Source organism: Camelus dromedarius, chromosome 13 (assembly GCF_036321535.1).
Source record: "Camelus dromedarius isolate mCamDro1 chromosome 13, mCamDro1.pat, whole genome shotgun sequence".
Classification (NCBI taxonomy): Eukaryota; Metazoa; Chordata; class Mammalia; order Artiodactyla; family Camelidae; genus Camelus; species Camelus dromedarius.
Genome location: NC_087448.1, coordinates 55,156,096 through 55,177,719, shown reverse-complemented (window position 1 = coordinate 55,177,719; position 21,624 = coordinate 55,156,096). Strand labels below are relative to the sequence as shown.

Sequence of the window (21,624 nt, the reverse complement as noted above, 5' to 3'; positions counted from 1 at the left end):
ATTAAATCTTGAGGAGTAATTATGGAAAACAGAGGCCAAGAGTGGTAAAGCTTGTCTCTCAACTCAAATCCTTTTTATAACTAAAGATTAAATTTCTCTCTTTTACAGTCATTAAACAGGTTTTTAAAAAATGTTACATTAAGATATCACTAACAATTTCAATTTATAGATACACATACACATTTTAGTTCTTAAAAAAAGTCACATCCTAAACACAAGAGCAATCAAATACTAATTTTTTTTTCCCTCTCTCAATCACTACTACCAAAAAGAAGGAAAGAATAAAAGGGAAAAAAAAAGGAAAAACAAAGCTTCCTGAGAGGTGGCTAACATCACAGAAGGCATTTCTGCATAAAAAGAGTTAATGGGCAGGCCTCAGCTAAACAGTCAGGGACCATTTGCAAGCCTCCTAGGTATATTCTCAGCAGACACATTATCAGATTAAAGGAACTGCAAACAAACTGGGCTGAAACCTTTCTTTGTCCAAGCCCAACCTCTTCTTCCTGTGATGTCATATTACAAATCTAGCAAGCCTTTCTTTTTCTCTTCAGAGAAAGCACATCTCACAATACAGCTGGAGGAAAAGGCCTCGATTCAGCAAGAGCTAACTCGCTTAGGAATTTATTTCGGAACCTTTGAAGGATTCTTATGCTTACCTACCATCTGAGATCCACTGAAGAAATAAGGAAAAGGAAAACTTCATTAAGGAGGAGCAAGAAGTAAACGAGACCAAACTGGGAATGTTTAAGTCTCTGAAACTCTGCACTGAAAAGCGAAATAAGATAGCTAACTTGAGCTTAAACATTCCGAAGCATAAACTTAATTTTGGAATATTCATCTAACCACTGAAACATAAGTTTACCAGGCAAGTACTTTTATTTAGAACACAGCTTTTATTTGAAAGTTATAATCTAATGGGTTGGCTTCATTGACTGCGTTTTTAAAGACTGCTCGTCAGTAAACTAAGCCCGGCGGGATTCATGGATTTTCTGGAGACTAGGTAATGAAAATATTTTCTTGTTGAAGCACCAAGTGAAAACTTTACAGCAACAAATTTCATGTTTCTTCTGGAGAAAAAGGAAGTATCTATAAAGCCACGCAAAGATCCAAAGGATTTACAAATACATTGGAGGTTATAAAGTGGTCACAATCTGAATACCAAAGGAGACTGCAGCCGACCAGAGGACTTCAACACTGTAAACTGGACCTGCCTTTATAATGGTAAGCAATAACAGCTCCCACTGCACCTATGACGACTCCTTTAAGTACACTCTGTATGGGTGCATGTTCAGTATGGTGTTTGTACTGGGGTTAATATCCAACTGTGTTGCCATATACATTTTCATGTGTACTCTCAAAGTGCGAAATGAAACAACAACGTACATGATTAACTTGGCAATATCAGACTTGCTGTTCGTTTTTACTTTACCCTTCAGGATTTTTTATTTTGCCACACGGAATTGGCCATTTGGAGATTTACTTTGTAAAATTTCAGTGATGCTGTTTTATACTAACATGTATGGAAGCATTCTGTTCCTAACCTGTATTAGTGCCGATCGATTTCTGGCCATCGTCTACCCATTTAAGTCAAAGACTCTAAGAACAAAACGAAATGCAAAAATCGTTTGCATTGCTGTATGGTTAACTGTGATGGGAGGAAGCGCACCTGCAGTTTTTTTGCCGTCTACCCACTCGCAGGGTAACAATACCTCAAAAGCCTGCTTTGAGAATTTTCCAGAAGCCACATGGAAAACATTTCTCTCAAGAATTGTAATTTTCATTGAAATAGTGGGATTTTTTATTCCTCTAATTTTAAATGTAACTTGTTCTAGTATGGTGCTAAGAACTTTAAATAAGCCTGTTACATTAAGTAGAAGCAAAATAAACAAAACTAAGGTTTTAAAAATGATTTTTGTGCATCTGGTCATATTCTGTTTCTGTTTCGTGCCCTACAATATCAACCTGATTTTATATTCTCTCATGAGAACACAGACATTTGTTAACTGCTCAGCAGTGACGGCAGTAAGGACCATGTACCCAGTCACCCTCTGCATTGCTGTTTTAAACTGTTGCTTTGACCCTATAGTTTATTACTTCACATCGGACACGATTCAGAATTCAATAAAAATGAAAAACTGGTCTGCCAGGAGAAGTGCCTCCAGATTCTCTGAAGTTCAAGGCACAGAGAGCTTTATTGAACATAACCTACAGACCTTAAAACGTAAGATATTTGACAATGAATCTACAATATAAGCTGCCTGAAATAAAACCATTGGGACTTCACTGGGACAGAACTTCTAAGTTCCTTCAACTGTGAAAAGTGTTTTCCTGGACAACTACTTCTCCACGTCTGAAAAAAAATAAACATGTGGATATTAAGTTTTTAGTATTAAAAAATGTATTCAATGTGTTAAGCATTAAAATGTATTTTATTCTTGTGTACACTCCATTTTACTTTTCTGAGCCACTTGGATTTGTACCTTCCTCTTCATTAAAAAAAAAAAAAAACCCTCAAAAAGCTGTTCAAAGTCTAAAAGTGATGATGATTTAAAATCATGTGGTGACCATCAGTATGGTCTTTGAATTTCTTAGTAATTTTATACTAGATATTTAACAAATATTAAAAGTATTTCATTTATTAAAAAATATTTAAGTGTTTAATATTTTTATTCAACATCTAATTTTAACTTCATTCTGAATTGAAACTACTAATCATGTTTCTTAAACTATAATAACATAAATGAGAAACAGTTTGAAATAATCAATATGTGTTTTTAGAGTATTTTTCAAAAAAACAGTAAAAAAAAATGTAGTCTTCTGTAGAATGACATTCTGACACTGAAGATCTTGAGCAGTTACACTGACAGGTAATATTTAGGATTTTGTCTCTGTAAGCAATTCATAAAAAGCAGATGCTACCTATATAATACAGAATGCTCTAAAATTACTCTTTTGATCCATTTTCTGGATATAACAGCACCAAATTTCAAAATGATATATGCCACAAAAATTGAGGAGGAAACCAAAAAAGTTATTTTGTTAAGTAAATTAAAAAAATATATATTACTACAGATAATTTTAAAGATATATTTATGTCACAATAAATAACTTGCATTTTAAGTATTTTAGATCAGAGAAACAATATAGTGGGATAGTGAAATATAATAAATATAATACTTGGCACTTAGAAAACGATCAATATGTATCTTTTGACCATTTAAGCCAAATAATGAATAGCTGAACACACAGTTTCAAATAGCCAAAATGTTACTGTAAAATCAAAATAATTTATAAAGTAAGGACACGATTCCTTCCGTAAAAAGTAGCAAAACTACAGGCCCAAATAACTAAGTGCGACTACATTTTCATTTCACTAAACATAAAAAAGGTATCGCTTTGAGCTGTAATTTCGATATGAAGCACAAACTACAGTAAAACTTTTTCATTTTCCAAAATAAGTCTTTGTTTTCTCCAATTTCAAGCGGTTCTCCAAAGTTAACTAAGAAAGAATTATTTTTATTTGAGAAAAGACATAAAATTAAATTTAGCATTCAACCTATCTAATTTTTCCATCTCAGTCTTTCAAATCCTGAATACAACTCTGGACACTCTTATGATTTAAATTTGATTTTTGCTATTCTCTGGGTTTGGGCTGCCTTGATTTCAGACAAATCACAGTCATTTGCTAAATAAGTAAATCCATTTTCAATAAAACAGCAGCAGGGGATTTTCTTTAGAGATCTATGGTTTCTTTTAGATAAACCTAAAGCAAAATAAATCCTTAAATTAACAACAACAAAAAAAAAACTAGTGAAGAAATTAAGCATAGTTTTTATATCCTAAGAAAAGTATATATATTGTAAACATGTTTTCTTCAATTGATCCTGAAGTTCCTTTGATATCACTCTTCAGAAAAAACAAATACATTTAGCACTTATCTAAACATGTATTTCTGAGTTGGAAAGCAACTTATAACTTAATGATGTGAAGGACAGGGGTAGAGAGTTTGTAACCGAGATTTCTCAGAACTTTTCTCAGCTTAAAAATCTGCAAGCAGGATCTCAAAGCACAGCTGTTACTTTTAAGATAAAGGCAAAACGGTCATCAAACAGCTGTTATTATCGTGCTCACTAGAGAAATTTTTGTTGCCTGCTTGTCAACAAGAAGAAAGATGAATAAGTTTCTTATAAGATTCTTCACAAAGTAATACATAATAGATAAATACTAGTTTTTTCATCTAGAACTTCAAATCCTGGGTAAATCTTAACCACAGGGACAAAAAAAGGGTAGTAAAGTTATTTTCCTTTGTCAGCTTTGCACTTTACAGTAAATTATACATTCAGAGGGTTTTCTCTTTCCCTTTTACCCAGAAAATCTAGATTAATAAAACTCTGGTAATTTACTTTTCATTTCCTTAAAGTGACATCAACCCTCCCCCCAAAAAAAACTTGTCTACTGTTTTTATCATCTTTATAAAAGAGTGGATGATTTAACTAATTTTCCTTTCCACATTAACCTCCTTCAAAGCAACAAAAGTAAGATGAAAAAAGTTGGTGTGGAAAACAGCTTTCCAGCATCCTAATGACTGGTTCTGAACTTAGAAATGATCTTTTCTAAGAAAATACCAACCAAGTAGCTAGTTTACCAAAAGAATGTATGAAAACATATGTATTATATCCACAGAAAATTAAAAGGAACTTAAGGCAGGGAGTTTTGCCTTCATATTCTACATTCAGAATGCAGAAAGTAAATTTGAGGCATAAATCTTAACTATAGACACTAACTAGTATTTAAAGAATTAGTCACTCATTTGAAGAACATAAAATAGAAAATGGAACATCAATCTGAACTGATGCAAACTTCATATATCCAACTGAGAAACTAAGTTGATTTATGACTGTGATGTAGCTAGCAAGGATCTCAAGTAAACTGCAATTCTGGACCGCTGATGAACAAGGTATCTGGCCTTTTGTCAATATATTAAGTTCTTATTGCCTTGCGGATTCTTTACCACCTCCCACCACCCAAACTTTTTAATGCCTGCATGCCAGATCCAACCCCAGATGTCACAAATGAGGGAAGATGTGACCTAGTTGTGAATAAACTTTTATATAGAAAATTTTATAAATTATGCTTACTAGTGGATGAATCTTGAGGTAATTCTAAGGTAAACTGTTTTTAAAAACCTCTTTTGGGCTGTCCTGAAAACCAGATTATCCATGTATAACATGACTTCTAAGAAATAAATTCCAAATTAAAAAGAACTAATGGACAAATTTAAGGACATGGAACATTTAAATCAACCGGAGTATTTAATGATCAACAATATGACTTAATTAGCAACATTCTCCAAAGATCAGCATATATACTGTCCTAAAATCACTAATTCTCAAATTCCGATTTTATCTCTATCTTCTTTTCTTGATGTTTACTACCCATTTTTTGGCAATTTTATAAAAGTATAAAGAATATCTATTAAACAGGACAACAGACTAGGATAATAAAAGAGTATGAATTTACTCCAGGCAAACTTTTCTAACAAGTCTTTCCCCTTCCTCTGTCTCTCAGAAACATTTATTCCAGTAACTCCTTAACAAGGTACAAAAATTACCAGTGCTAAAAGCAATGGCCAAAACAGAATTTAAGATACAGGGCCCCAGAAGTAGAGATTACTAATGAATTTAATAATCAGTTTTCAAACATATATTGCATCCATATGCTTTACTCATATGGATACAACCAGTCAAGTACTTTTGGAAAATAAAGTTTAAGTATTTAAGGCCGATAGGAATATGAAAAGATATTCAACATCACTAACTATCAGGGAAATGCAAAACAAAACCACAATGAGATATCACCTCATACCTATAAGAAAGATATATGCACCCCTATGATCACTGTACCATTATTTACAATAGCCAAGATATAGAAACCACCTAATTGCCCATCAATGGATGAATGGATAAAGAACTGGTTATGTATTCATTTGAATTAAAAAAAGATCTTGCCATTAAAAAAAAAAAATCTTGCCATCTGCAACAATATGAATGGACGTACGGGGTATTACACTAAGTGAAATAAATCAGATACAGAAAGATAAATACCAAATGACTTCACTCATATGTGGAATTAAAAAAAAACAAATGAACAAAACAAAACAAAAACAAACTTACAGAAATGGAAAATAGACTGGTGATTACTCGAGGAAAAGGGCTGAGGGGTAGGCAAATTGGGTGAAGGGGATCGACTGCATGGTGATTAATGGTAACTAGAAACTAGATTTTTGGTGATCATCTCTTTGTAGGGTATTCAGATGTTGAATTATAATGTACACTTGAAACATATATCATATGTTTTACCTAAAGAGAAATAGGAATATCCTACAAAAAAAAAAAAAAAAAAGAGTGAGAAACAAATATGTGTTTTTACAGCCAAGTTAGTTATTAGCCATAGGGTGACTGGACTGAGTTCCATTCCTTTTCTATCAAAATAACTGCTGGTAAATTCATAATTTAGACCTGAAAGAGCCTGGAGCTCATCTACTACAACTACTTCACCTTAGGTTGAGGAAACTGAAGAACTAAAAGGCTAAATAACTTGCATAAGGTTACATAACAATAAGAAAGAGCCAGGATAAAAACTTGGTCTTTTTGACTTGTCTGTTCCTTTAAGGGTGGTAAGGGGAGTAGCAAAGACCCTATGGGAGAGAACCTGGTAAACTGAAAGGATTAAAACAAAGCCAAAGTGGCTGGAGACGTAGGGCTGAGATCTTACATACACCTATAGGCCACAATACAGCCATGTTAAGATCTGAGGAGATGTGGAAAGTCTTGAAGGGTTTCAAGTAGAAGGAGAGACGATTAGACATGCATTTCAAAAAAACCCCATTCCTCTGATTATAGGGTAGAGATGTATTTGTCTTCAGTAAAAAGAGAAAAACAATCACAATAAGAGCTATATTTATTAAATTTAAAGAGCTTCTCTTATCCTTTATTTTGATTATGTTCTTTCCCCCTTATTAAAATGGTCTTTCTTCTTGAAACGATGAAATGATGGATGGGAAAAATATTTTAATGTTGTTACTTGACGAGGTTAAGTGAGCAGCCTTTGTGGAGAAACATTCACACACTGCTGGTGGGAAACAAAATAGTACAATTCTAATGGATGGGAATTTGGCAATACCTAACACACACACACACACACACACACACACACACACACTCTTTGATCCAGCATTCCTACTTCTAGGTATTTACCCTGAAGACACACTCTTCATAATATAAAAATACATATGTACAAGGTGCAGCATTATTTGAAATTAGAAAATATTGGAAACTCCCTAGATATCCAAGCATAGAAAATTGGTTGAATAAATTATAGCACATATACACAATGTAGTACTATGCAGCTTTAATAAGGAATGAAAAAGAGCTCTATGTACTGATATGGAGTAGTAACTTCCAGAAAGTGTGGTTAAACAAAAAAAGTAAAGTATAAGAGTACACACAGTATGCTACTTTTTGTGTAAGAAAAAGGCAAAATAAGAAAGCACACATATATCTGCTTATTTTTATAAAAACACAAGAAAGACAAACCAAAAAATAAGGAGTAAGGGTGGGAAACAGTGTAGAAGGGATATGGAAGGTTATGACGCTCATCTACGTGTAAGACTTTGGGAAGCTCACTGATACTGTACATCAGGAATCAGATAACCTTTTCAAGGATCAGACAGTAAATTTCTTAGGCCTGCAGACTACACAAGACTGTTGCTACTCCCCATCTCTGCGTTACAGTGCAAGAGCAGCTGCAGATGACAACATCAGTGCATGAGTGTGGCCGTGCTCCATCCAACAAGACTGTATAGAATCAAGTGGCTAGCCTGTGGCCTGTAGGTGCCATTTCCTGTGCTACAGTCAGAAAACTAAAGCTAACAAGGATGGGAAAAAAAACCCTACAAAACACCTAGAACTAATCTCAATTAGTGCCAGGCACATAATAGGTCATAATTAGCTGCTGAATGAATAAATCTTAAAGTTCTATTAAAAGATGGACTGGAGTTCTAGTTAGGGCTTTGCTACAAACTAGTGTAACTACGTTGACCTCTTCATGTTAACTGAGGGGTTTGGACTAGATAATATAAGACCCATGCCACGCTTCATACACACTTCTCATCCTAGTCAGTTATGACTTCCATCCATTCCTTCCTTTTAATAACCATCATCACCACTGTGACCATGTGAAACTGAGACTACTGCAATTACTCCCTGCTCAGCCTGCTTCCTAGTTCTTTCTTCAACCCATCCAGGACACATAACCAGATTTATCTATTAAAAGTCATCACTTTATGCTGATCACTTAATGTCCAATTTTAAAAGGTGTTGTATTTTCCATTGTCTGAAAGTAAAAGTCCAGCTTTAAAGTTCAAAGTTCTCCAAAACTATGGTCCTGACCTACTCAATTTTCTGGTTTCTTTTCTGTCTCACATACATGATCCCTCCGCTGCAGGTTGGTCTCCTGCCTGCCCTGTCTTCATGCAACTCTCACTTGACTCTAGATACTTAGACATATGATATACTACTTGCTCCACCCTTCACCGCAGTCACACTGCCCCCCCTTCTCTGATAAAATCCTTTTCATCCTGCAAGGCCCAGTTCAACTCCAAAACAGAAATTTCTTTGATAATGTTTATTGTCTTTATTACTTATTTGGTAGTTTTTTACTGCCTTTTCCAGCTATCTTTTTACACTGGCTATGCTTTATTTTCCTAACTAGACACCCCGAGCTCCCTGAGGGAAGGGATTATGTTTTGTACTTCTTTGATTCTCCATAGCGTCTAACACAGGATTGAAATGGAGTAGAGATTGAAAGGAAGGGGCTTAGAGGTAAGAACAAATTAGATGTTACTTACCTGCCAGACTGAAGATTAATTTTTAATAACCACTATCTTTTTACTTACATAGTACCTACTCTGGGTATTTATCAATGTAGTTCTAATAAATGTTCTACACCTACACAAACAAATATAAAGACACTTTTGTTTCACCAAACCTATGGCTCATTTAATTCTTCAACAACTCAAGGAAAAAGGCAAATTTTCCTTGGTCAGTACTATTTCTGATACAGGAATTCAACTCTTGCAGTTATTGCATTAATTCTTATTACTTGATTTTTGAATCTTAAACAGTATCTGTTGAATTCCCACCATTTAAATGAAGTTATACAATTGTTAAAAGAAACTATGTTCTTGAAGAGATTCTTCATTCTGACTTCTCTTTTGGAATAACTATTTTCTAGGCCTGCTGTGTTCTAAGATTTTTCCTGTTTTTTCCTCTCTGCACTCTTGTTACAGATTCACTCTTCCTTAGGTCTCATGATTTTTCTTTTCATGAATTTCTTTTTATTTTGCTAAAGTATATTCTCAAGTAATTTTATTTTAAAAAGGACAGTCACGAGATGAGCTTTCTGAGTCCCTGGATGTCTGAAAATTGTTCCATCCTACCCTCACATTTGACATGTAGGTCAGCTATAGAATTCTAGGTTATCAAACATCCAATATTCCTGGTAAGAAATGTGATGCTGTCAAATTCCAAAAGGAAATGAAATAAAAGACAGTAAGACATTTATGTTAGTCTTTGAGAAATCTTAACAAGCATAATCAAAATCTTACAGAGAAATTACTTTAAAATTTAATGGAGGCAAGAAACACTAAAACTGAGCAAGAATAATAAAAAGTTTTTTTGAAAGAGTGAGACACAAATACAGCTGTTTCCTATTCTAAGTATCCTTACCATGGTCTAAATCTAGCACGTACAGGAAGACACCAAAAATACTTTTGATATTTTGCTGTTTCTGATAATGGTAGAAAATACTAAGAACCAAAACGGAAATTAATAAAACCATACATGCAAGAGCCACTAACATGCATTTTAAAACAGACTAGGTTGCAACAGTTCAGAGTTTAAAAACAGGTCATAATATTTGGAAAAGATAAACGTCAAAAAGTTGGTTCTATTTTATAATTAAAGGTAACTGAACTTAGATGGTTCAAGAACAATTGCCACAGAGTGGTTCTAAAATTTTACTAAACTCACTGTTAATAATAGCCTCTGATTTTGCCAGAGGAACTCAGAAACTACATTAAATACAATAGAGATCTCATTAAGTTACTTCTTCATTTAGTTTCTTGCACATCCAGATTCCAGACTTCTTCCTCATTATTACAGTTGGGATATGACATGACTACAAGTTTAGAGACTGAAAATTCTAAGACCATACATATTCAGGTAATTTTCTAACATAATGACCCTGTAGAAGGCATTCTCTGAACAAGAGCACAAGTGCTTCCCTTTCCACAGGTTAAGCACAGAGGATATTTCCATGTTCTTCTCCTACAACTGACACCTCCCTTCTTGTCTATACTTGAATGATGAATGAAAACTGCCCTCAGGGTAATTACTGACATGATTCATAACTGAAGCACCATAACAAATTCCAACTGCAGTATAACAGTGAACACCGCCCACATTTTACAATGCTGGAGTTCAGTTACAACTTTTTTCCCCTGAACTTACTCCATTTTGACAAGACAATGAGGGAGGGGGCACCTTGGGAGAAGAGAAAAGTTCTACATAACTTGTAGTAAGCCAGGATAAACAGACCTGATACTGTTTAATTGTGTTTTCAGTTCCCTGTTTTTAGGAAAGGGAAAGGGAATGAAGTGAAGAGAACTAACAACTGTAGTATTTCTCAAATGTACCATTCTCACAAATATCCATTCATTCCTCACAACAACTCTGGTATTATTATCCCCATTTTACAGACAAGGAAATCTGACATACAGAGACATAACTTGCTCAGAATCACACCAAAGCAAGTTACATGGCATCTCTGAACTTTAGCTTTTCTTATCTGTAAAACAGGGATAGCAATGTTTACCTCCTGGGAAGATTAGATGAGATGTGGTGACGCCAAAGCCCAGGCTCCTTCTGCTATATAGCACAGTGACACAAACACAGATAAAACATGAATTAAGAAACTAATCACATCAGTGCACATACCTAACAGTAAACTAATACATACCCCGAGGCAGCAAAGAGGTTAAGAGCACAGTCTCTGAAATCAGACAATCTTGAGTTAAAATTCTAGCTCTACTATCAACTTAGTGTTGTGGATAAGGGAAACATTCTTCATTTCTCTGTGCCTCAGTTTTTTTCATTTATGGAAGTGATGACAATGGCAGTACCTATTTCCCAGAGTTGTGCAAAGTAAGTGAGCCCAACACATTTCAGCACTTTTAACAGTGCCTATGTCAGCATACATGCAAAAATGTTACCTATAATGATTTCAACACTGAAATGGAATATGCATAAGTGAGGGGCACTGTGACGCATGTCTGTATGACGATCGGGAAAGATTCCAAAGAAGTAAACCAGTGATGAGCCTTTTACAAGCATTGTTTCCTAAAGCAAGTTTCTATGAGCTACCTAAGGGACATCTCTGAATCTGAGATTTTTTTTTAATATCCCTGAAATTTCTTTAGTCTCTTGTGCTAATCCATGAACAAGGAGAATATGTAGTATGGACAATGGGAGAGGGGGAAGGGAGACATGAACGGACAAGTCGTGAATACTTTCCTCCACAGTGAACTATAGCAATCTCTCATGTGTGTCAGAGTGTTCTAAAGATTAAAGGAGGCAAATGCATTGAGAAAAGAATAGACTGGGGGGTCAAGCATGGGGTTTAAGACAGACGATACTTGAGCAAACGTTTAGACACGGAAAAGATTTTATATTTAAAGCCATAGATGGATCTGGATCAAGAACTCAGGCTCATGTAAGAATCAATATAGGAGAAGATGTGCAATAATTTATAACTGTTTCTTCGGATTTTCTGTTTCTTGTTTTTTAAACATATGAGGAACCACATAAAAAAACATTTAATGCCTCACTGAAAAAAAGAAACATTAGATGCCTCATTGATTCTTCAATGGCTCAATTATGAAGAAAGAGAGTCAATAAATTGAGTTTATGGTCTTAGAGCTTTTGAAAGCAATCATCTATTCACATTTCAGTGGGTAATTATTCATATGAACTAAGTTACTATCCTTATTTTTGTTTGTACTTTTTCTGCGTATCTATTTTTATTTCTCTCTGGACTAGCTCACTAGTAGAAAACACAAGGTCACTATCAAAAATTTTATTTCTAAGATACTGCCTTTCTTTATTTTCCCTTCTTGGGCTTCACATTTTTTCACTCTTATAGAAGATTTTAGGCATACCTGGAAACTTTCATTAAAAACTGACAGAAAACTCAGTTTTAACACTTCAGTCTATGAACACAGACCTAGATTTCCCTGTTCACTTAATTCTCACCCCTCCCTCAATCTCCTTGAAGGGTGATCCAAATATCTAATTTCATCAACCCTCAACTATTATGAATTCAAAAATGCTTATATTATTATATTAAAATCTCATTCTGAGAGTTACAGAAATGAAACATATAGGCATACTAGTAACTCATTTAAAATGGAGTTTGCTCTTTTTGTAAAGTCGTCTTCTCATCTTTTCTTCCTGAGGAATCCAGTAGATCAACAGTGAGAGGGTACTACACAAAGGAGCAGGTCAACAAAAGGTAGTACTTCCTCCCCTTCCCATTACTGATGAGCTCCAGGGCAAAACATTCATTTTGTCACTCAAGATAAAATATGTATGTATTATTTTTTCACTTAAAATAAAATAAACTATTTATATTGCTGCCTTTTATTCTGTCCCATATGCTTGACTACAGGTTATAGCGGTAATAAAAACAGTATGAATGAGTTAACAGAAATAATGCTGCACAGTGAGAGGAGCACTTTACTACAATAACATGGTATTTGGAATCAAACCAATTTGGGTTCAAATGCCAAGTGGGTGACCTTAGACAAACTGTTTAACCTTCCTGAGCTTGTTTCCACTTTTGTAAAATGAAAATAATATTAACAACCTCACAGGATTATTATGAGAATTAAATTAGACTAACAATTTTGGTGTATGGAACATTGCAACAGGTCGAGTGCTAGCTGCTTTCCATCCATTGTCACTTAGCTGCCAGGTGGGACACAGATATTCTGCATTTCTCTTCCCTCGTGTGGGAAATCAGATTCATGCCTACACCTACTTTGGAGTTCGTGTAAAGAACCAACAGAGTATTTCATTTTAAAGATCATCTAGAATCTGGCTATTCTAAACTGGGGCCCACGGGCTAGCAACATCAGAACCATCTGGAAACTTGTGAGAAGCGCTGAATCTCAAGCCCCACCCTAGAACCACTGGATAAGAAACTATTTTAATAAGATCTCCATGGATAGTAAAGTTTGAAAAATACTATTAAAAACAACCCTCAGCCTGTAAGGAAGAACTTTGTTAATATCACTCATTGCACCAAAAATCCAAAGGGAAAAAAGGGCATTTAAAATAGTGCAAATTGATTTAATTAGTTTAGGTGAGCAAGTTAGGCAACAGGCATCATGGACTGGTAGACTTGAAATAGTGAGAAATACAGAATAACTCACAAAGAAAGGGAAAGGAAAGGCAGAAAAAAACTAAAACACTAAGTAAAGACCACAGTATTTTCCAGAGGTAAATGGGGAGTCAAGCCCATGAATAATATAATAATGTTTATAATGATGTCTCTAGCTTAAAAAGAAAAAGTGAAATTACTTTAAAATACGCTCTATTAAAGAAGACAAGAAAACATGTATTCTATTTCAAGATTATTTCCCTCAAAAAAGTTGTGTGTATATATGACACACATATACACATACACTTTACATTTAACTAACATAAAATTATCTGGTACATTCACTTTTGTATAACATCTCATTTACCAAAAGAGCTAGCTTTCCACTTTTAACAAGTTAAAAACTCTAACTTTTAAGACTAAATTACTAGTCTTAAATTAGTCCTCATCTACCATTGTGAATGCTGGGCCACAATTTTCCCCTAATGTGCCTCATTCCCGGTTCTCCTATTTCTGTCTTTACACATTTCCACACCCGTTATAAGAAGTCTTTTCCCATCCACATATGATCAATCAGTCCCTCCTTTGACCCTCATGGTATATCTTATTTCATAGCATATTACAGTAACTTACTTTTCTAGTAGGTTCCAAGCCCCTTTCAGGCTAGAGGCTACTTCCCATGTCATTAGATAGATCACAGGGGCAAGTACAATTCGTTTAAAATATCTGATGTACAAATAGCAGGTACGGTCCAAAGAGAATTAGGAGAAACTGAGTTAAAGAGGAATAGGGAAATGAGATCTCTGTGCTACCTTTTTTTTGAAAAATTTTTCTTCAATATTTTACAAATTATGAAGCAATCTAAAGGAATATGCATTTACCTTCAGTAGTGGCAAATAATTCTTACTTTTAAATAGTTTTGTAGACATATGAAATATCTGAACTAGAAATATTCAAATCTTTTGTTCTGTCTCAGTTTGCAAAGCAAGAAACTAAGACAAAGACATTAACTTGTACATGGAAGAGTCAGGACCTAATGCCAGGTCTTCTGATTCCATGTCCCGAGTTAGGCCATGTTCTCTCTCACAGGATAAATGTGGTTTGCTCCAGAGATGAAAGAACTCTTTGGACATGTGTTTGAGGAACAGCGGAAGGCTGGAAAGGTCAGGCAGGGTCAGATTATCACAACCAAAGAGGCTAACCTTTTCTGAATGGCAATAGGGAGCCACTGTAGGTTCCTGAACAGGAGTACGGCATGAATAAGCACTTAGCAAAATTAACCTGGCACCAAAGTATAAAATATAGAGCAGTGCCAAAGCTGGGAGGCCAAGCAGGAGTCTCTAACAGTAGATTAAGTGTAAGAGGGTGATGATCTGATCTAGGGAAATGTAAACAAAAAAATATTTTTAACATAATAATGAAAAAAATATGAGACATGGTAAACTTTTTTTTTGTTGTTTTTTTTAAATTACAAAACTCTATATGTAACTATAGAGGGAAAAAGGAAAAGACGCTCAGTACCAAAGCCTGGATAACTTGAAAAGTAATGGAAAAATATAGATATTGAGAGGCAAAGTTACATTCAGAACAAAATAATTTCAGTTTTGAATGGTAAAGTCAAGTCTCTTAAATCGCTTGAGAAGCTAATTACCTATGGGAGTTAAGGGCAAGAAATTTGGAACACATAGTTCAGAATGAGAAAGGTTAAAGCCTTAATGACATTTTCAGAAAGAATTAAATTTTTAAAAAATAAAACTTTCATTTTATTTTTCTCTTGCTGGCAAAATAAATAAATAAATAAATAAATAAATAAATAGCTGTTTTAAATAACTTATGAGGAGCTTTTAAAAACCCAAAATAAGACAGTTTTCATTATTGCAGCATGACTGCTGCATAGACACATGGCATCATATTGCTTCCCCATCCTTACCTATAGTTTTTAAAATGGTTAAAGATGGCTTCATCATCATCTTACAATTCACTCGCCTTTCTAAGACATAGCTCTTAGTAAAATACAGCTTTAAAAAATGTCTTATGGTAAATACAAAAACCTCTGTACAAAGTGCACCAGAGGTTAATGATCTACCATAGGGATATACGACAGATATCCTTTTGGGCTTTTTCAGAGCGACAGGCTTTTCTCCCTTTTGTATTCACTTCCTGTCAGGTTTGACATTTCAAAAGAATACCAAAGAAGCTTAAAAACATGTTTACAGGTTTGTCATCAAACCAGGACTGTAAAAATATAAGCTATTCATTACAACTGCACTGAAGTGTAAAATAGGATTTCATTTAAAATTTGGAGAAATAATAAAAAGGAAACATTTTTAACCTTTTCTTATATAAAAGTGCTCTGGCCAAATATTTGTGCAACTAAATGAAGAAACCTGCTAATGTTTAGTGAAGACAAAAAAAAAAGTATGACAGAATCCAATTTAATGAGTCAGCTATATTTGACATTTAAAGGAAGCTCAGCTTTCTTGTGACTTACTAAAATTTAATACAACAGTTAATTATTAGTACTTCCATGCTCTCCATACAGTAAGTATCCCTCCAAAACGACATTATTCAGAAGATATGATGCATTTAATACAGGAAAATAGAAATGACACCCTAAATATTCTTTAAATATACATATTTATAAGTACTTTATCAATCACTAAACACTATATGTATAACCCTTTCAGCCATGATGAAGGAACAGAGACTAGATCTGTCTTAACTACAAAATCAAACGACATAACTAAAATAACAGATTCTAGACAGCGCACCACAGGCAGTACATGGCAGCAATCCCTGGAAGGAAAGCAAATGGAAGCCCCACCTTCACCTCAGCTTACTGCCTGGAGAGTTCCCAGGCTACAAGGCAGGCAGGAGAAACTGAAATAGGACCCAGTGGTCTCCCTGGTTGCAGAAACAGAGCTGAGAATTCAGGCGAGCGAGGGCAGCTAAAATCAGCAGGACAGAGCACCCCAGAGGAGACAGCTATACAGAAAGGAGAGAGCTCCAGGAGTCTGCAGAGGGTTACTCTGGTCTTCAGCCGAGTACTGATCGGTGCAGGCCAACCACCCAAAGGCAGGAAAAGAGCCACTGGAAGCAGCAGAACCATTGCAGGAGCTGACGCAGGGCCAGGGAGAGTTTGACTTCCACAGCCAGGGTGGAAAAACCTTGTAATATATGGGATATCAGACAAAGCACTCAGAAGGGCACTGCCTAAATAGTGAGGAAACCTTAGTCACAGACTAAAGACTGCTCTGGCTTTGTTTAAAAACAATAACAAAAGCTTGCAAGGATCAAACTGTTTCCAAGTAACTAAACTGTGTCCCAAAACGTAGCTCAAGAATTGTGAAAGGAATATGAAAACACCCAGGACCTAGTAAGGTAAAATTCATAACATCTGGCATCCAGTAAAAAGTTACCAAGCAGGCCAAAAAGCAGAAAAATATGACCCTTAAAAGGAGAAATATCAGTCAACAGGAACAGTCCTAAAAAGACAGAGATGTTAGAATTAGTAGACAGGGACTTTAAAACAATTATTATAACTACATTCCATATGTTCAAAAAGGTGAAAGAAAGCACAAACATGTTAGAGAGAGATACAGAAAATTTTTGAAAGAATTCCAATCAAAATTCTAGAGATGGAAAATATAATACCTAAGATTAAAAATACAGTAGGTAAGATTAACAGCAGATTAGACAGTTCAGAAGAAAAAAAAAATAAAGAGCTTGAAGACACAGCTATAGAAACTGTTTAAAATGAAACAGAAAGAAAAACATCTGGAACACCAGCAAAAGAACAGAGCATTGGTGAGCTCTAGGACAACCTGAAGTGACCTAGTACATGTGTGACCGGAATCCCTGAGGGAAAGGGCTGGAGGAGTCAACAAATACATTTTAAGAAAACAATGGCCCAAAATGTCCACATTTGATGAAACCTATAAGCCCATGTTTTGAAGCAGAACTCCAAGCAACAGAAATATGAAGGAAACTAAACCAAGGCACATCATAATTAAACTGCCTAAAACCAGTGATAAAGAGAAAAATCTTAAAAGCACCCAGAAAGAAAATACATACAGAGGAAAACAGAACAGATTTCATCAGAAACGCAAGCCAACAGCAGTGGAGCAACATTTTTTAAGTGTCGAAAGAAAAAAAAAGGGTCAACCTAAAATTCTATATCTAACAAAATCTTTCAAATCCAAAGATGAAATAAAGATTTTTTTTTCAGACGTAAGAAAGCTGCAAGACACAACAGACCTGAATAAAAGAAAACTTTTTTAGAAGTCCTGCAGGTAGAAGGAAAACCGTACTTACCAGATGGAAATCTGGATTTACACAAGGAATTAAAAGATACGGTACAGTAAATATGTGAGTAACTAAGAATACTTCTTTTTAACTCTGTTTAAAAGGTAAGGGGGGAGGGTGTAGCTCAAGAGGCAGAGTGCATGCTTAGCATGCACGATGTCCTGGGTTCAATCCCCAGTATCTCCTCTAAAAATAAATAAATAAATGAACCTAATTACCTCCCCCACAACATATTTTTTTAGGTTTTAAAAAAGATAATTGACACTCTAAAGCAAAAGTAATGTATTGTGGGGTTTATAACTTATGTCGATGTAAAATGCATGACAACAGCACAAAGGTTAGGAAAGGGGAAATGGAAGTACAGTGTTCTGAGGTTCTTATGCTACATGTGAAGTGGGGTAATGCTATTTAAAGGTAAACCATGGGAAGGTAAAGATTTATATTATAAAGCATAAAGCAACCAATTACAAAATAAAACAAGAAGTATTAATAGTAAATCTACAAAGATAAAATTCAATAAAAAATTTTTCAATCACTTCAAACTTAGCATAATCAAACGGAATTCACCTTCCTAAGCAAATCTCATTCAATCCTGGGTATCTTCATGAAAGACACTACCTGGATGTCATTATTAGTTGCCCCTTTCTCTGTCCTTCATTCCCACTTATGTAATTAATTGTCATATCTTATAATACAAAGCCAGATACTGTTCTAAGTGCTTTTTCCACTCATTAATTCTTTTAAAATGAGACACTTACCTGTAATAAGATTAAGTTTATTAATGCCGAGGAAGTAGTATAGATAAACACTGTGAAACTGTAAAGGAGGGAAGAATGACTATAAACTAGGATGGCCGTGAAAGGCAAAATGGAAGTAGACCTGAAAATCGGGTAAACAAAAAGGGGAAAGCATTTCAAGTGGGGCCTATGAAGTGAACAAAGACTTAGACAGGCAGGAACAAATATAGCTGTGTGAGTAATATAAACAGTTAGGGCTGAATCGAGAAGAGAATATAAGGCAGGAATTCTCAAACATTTTGGGTCATAACCTTTTACATTCTCAAAATTACCGAGGATTCAAAAGTTTTTGTTCATGTGATTACATATATCAATATTTACTGTACTTGGTAATTAAATATTAAAGTTTAATTAAATTTTAATAGACTTTTCAGGTCATTATGGATATTCTTTTCTGACACTACCCCAAAATTCAACAAGTGGTAGTTTTTTAAAGGTTAATTGTAATGTGGAATGTATCAGTGAACAAAAATAAACTTTCCATATTCTGAGCTCTTAAAAGCCACTGATCTGTCTCAAACTTCGAATAAACTTCTCACCCATGCATGACTTTATAACATGATGCATTGGTCATTTGGAAATATCAGTTCACTGCATTATGTGGATCCTGCCAATGTTGATGAATCTCTTTACAGAATATCAAAAAATCACATTTAAATACCACCACTGAGTTAAAAGTCTTTGAAGTATTGGGAAGCCGACCTGCTTACAGTGGATATAAACTAACGAAATTCAAATTTTCACTTGAAAACTCAAAATTTATCATTGGCAACATTTATTGTCAGTTGTTTTCAATCACACTGTACTTGAGAATGTAGACTTAATAAAATAAATACTTATTTTCACTGGTTCATCAATGGAATTCTTAAATGAAACGGACATGTTTTGATTTTTAACTGGGAATTTGTGGTGGTGAAGAATGACTACAAGCCAGTCTGATGCTACTGTTTTGATACATGCAAAGTTGTCAGAAGTTTTACATCATCTGCATCAATGTCAACAGAGTGAAAAAGATAAATAACATATTAAGAGTAATATGAAATAGTTTTTTCATTGCAGATTCCCTGAAATGGTCTCAGGGACCACCAGAGGATTACAGACCACACTCTGAACTGCTGACATAAGAAAAAACGAGGAGACAAAGCTTCTAAAGGAGAGCCTCCGAGGCATCAAGCAGTTACTTAAAGCTCCCGATCTAAAAACATGCACTTGGTCCCTTTGACCCTATCTGCATGCCAAGTAATTTTAGACTGGTGCCCTGAATATTGTAAATGTTTCAGTTGTAAAGATCCTGTATTCTGTTTTTCTCAAATGAGCATTTTTGTTTTGTTTTAAAGCAGGTAATTATTTTTGCTGAACCTGATGTGAACTATTGGGCAGCAGCTCCTGTCTCAGTTCAGATCTCCTGTCTTTCATTAAGCTGCTCTGAATCTGTCACACCGCAATGATTCAAGTTCAGTCAGAGATGCAGGCAGACAGAATTTGAGCACTCTTTCTCTGGCTCTTTCCTCTGCAGGATTCTTTCACTCTCTTCAGTGGCCAACGTTTCCCCAGCGTCAGTTTTCTAGTTTCCCTATTCTCCCTGGTCACAAAGCCCAACAATCTTCCCACTGGCACTTTCCTTCCCGCCTTACTATACCTCCCAACTGCACTTAGCCCCAGGCTAAAAGCTCCCTACCTAGGTTCACAGCTCCTGTTTGCTCTAAAAGTACAGTGACTTCAGGCAGCTGCTTTTTGGTATATTATGTAGCATTATGTACAGGTTTCAGAGCTGCCTTTTTTGTGGGGAGTCGTATGGTAGGGTCTTCCTCCATAATACCAGATGCAGAAGTCCTCCACAAAAGGTTTTTACCTGAGGAATTAGCATAATGAGATTTGCACTTATAAAAGGATTTCTCTGGTGGCTGTGAGAGAAATAGTCTTAAGATAGCTAGAGGTGTGGGGAGAGCAACAGGAAGAGTCCACAGTAGCCCACAAAAGAGACCATTTAGCGAATAAAGTACCTGGTCTACCTTGGTTTATAAAGATTTTACTGAAAAAATCGGATACATTTTGAATATACTGAAAGCAAAATATCCAAATCTCACCTTTTCATCTGCTGGCATTATAAACTGCTTAACAGAGTCAAGAGGCTAAACACTGTAAGTCATTCAATCTAACCCTTAGGTAGGGTTCATTTTAAATCACCTCTAATCCTCCAAATTTCCAGAGAACAAGATTTCACTAGGTTTTTTCAATAGATTGTTTAGCATTTTACATTCATATACTGCCTGTTAATCTCTCCGAGATCACAAGAAACAGGAGCGTGCTTATTCCTTCTTGCAGTTACTGTTCTTGATTTATTATTTCTCAAGATTGTGAAGCAGAGATGCTTAACTCTCTCCCCAGGCGACCATTAAAAATACAATCATGTTCTTTCTTTCATTATATCTCACTTGATGTTCCCCTAGGTAAACAACACTGTTTGAACATGTTTGAAATCTCTACCATTTAATGAGAGATTCTTACTGAAATGTAAGAATCAAAAAACCATGGAAGTCTGCTCTGATTCTTGATCTGTATGTTGGTAATGTGGGTATACTCAATTTGTAAAAAATTCAATTTGTTAAAAGAAAATCAATTTGTAAAAAAAAAAAATTCTTTGAACTATAATTTGTTACTATAACTTTCTATATATATGTTATACTTCAATAAAGAAAAAAACCCTAAAGTCCATCAAAGCTCATATATGTCTATGATATGTCTCTTCTCTAAAATGCCAATTATTCTCACAGGAAAAATTCACATATTCTATTTGTGTGTCATGACTTATCTTCATAGTTACCCACTACCCACTACCACTCTACCCCATTTATGATTAAAAAAGCAATATGTGTTAATTTCTTAAAAATTCAAACATTAAAAAAATCATCTATAACCTCATCCCCTAGATCTGCCACACTTAGAATTTAAATTCAGAGGCTTATGACTTCCACACTTCGCTATTATTAAAATATTTGTACCCTTTTCCAGACTTAGTGCA

The 21,624-nt window shown here is 34.9% G+C and overlaps 3 protein-coding genes across 4 annotated transcripts in view; 2 read left to right on the top strand and 1 right to left on the bottom strand.

Annotated features, from left to right (window-relative positions):
• RCBTB2 (RCC1 and BTB domain containing protein 2) overlaps positions 1-2,553 on the top strand; it is a 125,722-nt gene extending 123,169 nt beyond the window's left edge. For both annotated transcript variants that reach the window (XR_010383622.1, XR_010383621.1), the window contains one exon: positions 552-2,553. The gene's annotated coding sequence lies outside the window, so the exon portion shown is untranslated. The remainder of the gene's footprint in view (positions 1-551) is intronic.
• The window catches only part of RB1 (RB transcriptional corepressor 1), a 106,996-nt gene that overhangs the window by 25,325 nt on the left and 60,047 nt on the right, over positions 1-21,624 (bottom strand).
• Positions 1,219-2,553, top strand: LPAR6 (lysophosphatidic acid receptor 6). The gene has a single exon (XM_010995037.3). The coding sequence runs from the start codon at positions 1,219-1,221 to the stop codon at positions 2,251-2,253; it is 1,035 nt and encodes a 344-aa protein (XP_010993339.1). The 3' UTR covers positions 2,254-2,553.

Coding starts and splice junctions, on each gene's coding strand:
- LPAR6 (XM_010995037.3), top strand. CDS start 1,219: ATGGTAAGCAATAACAGCTCCCACTGCACCTATGACGACTCCTTTAAG.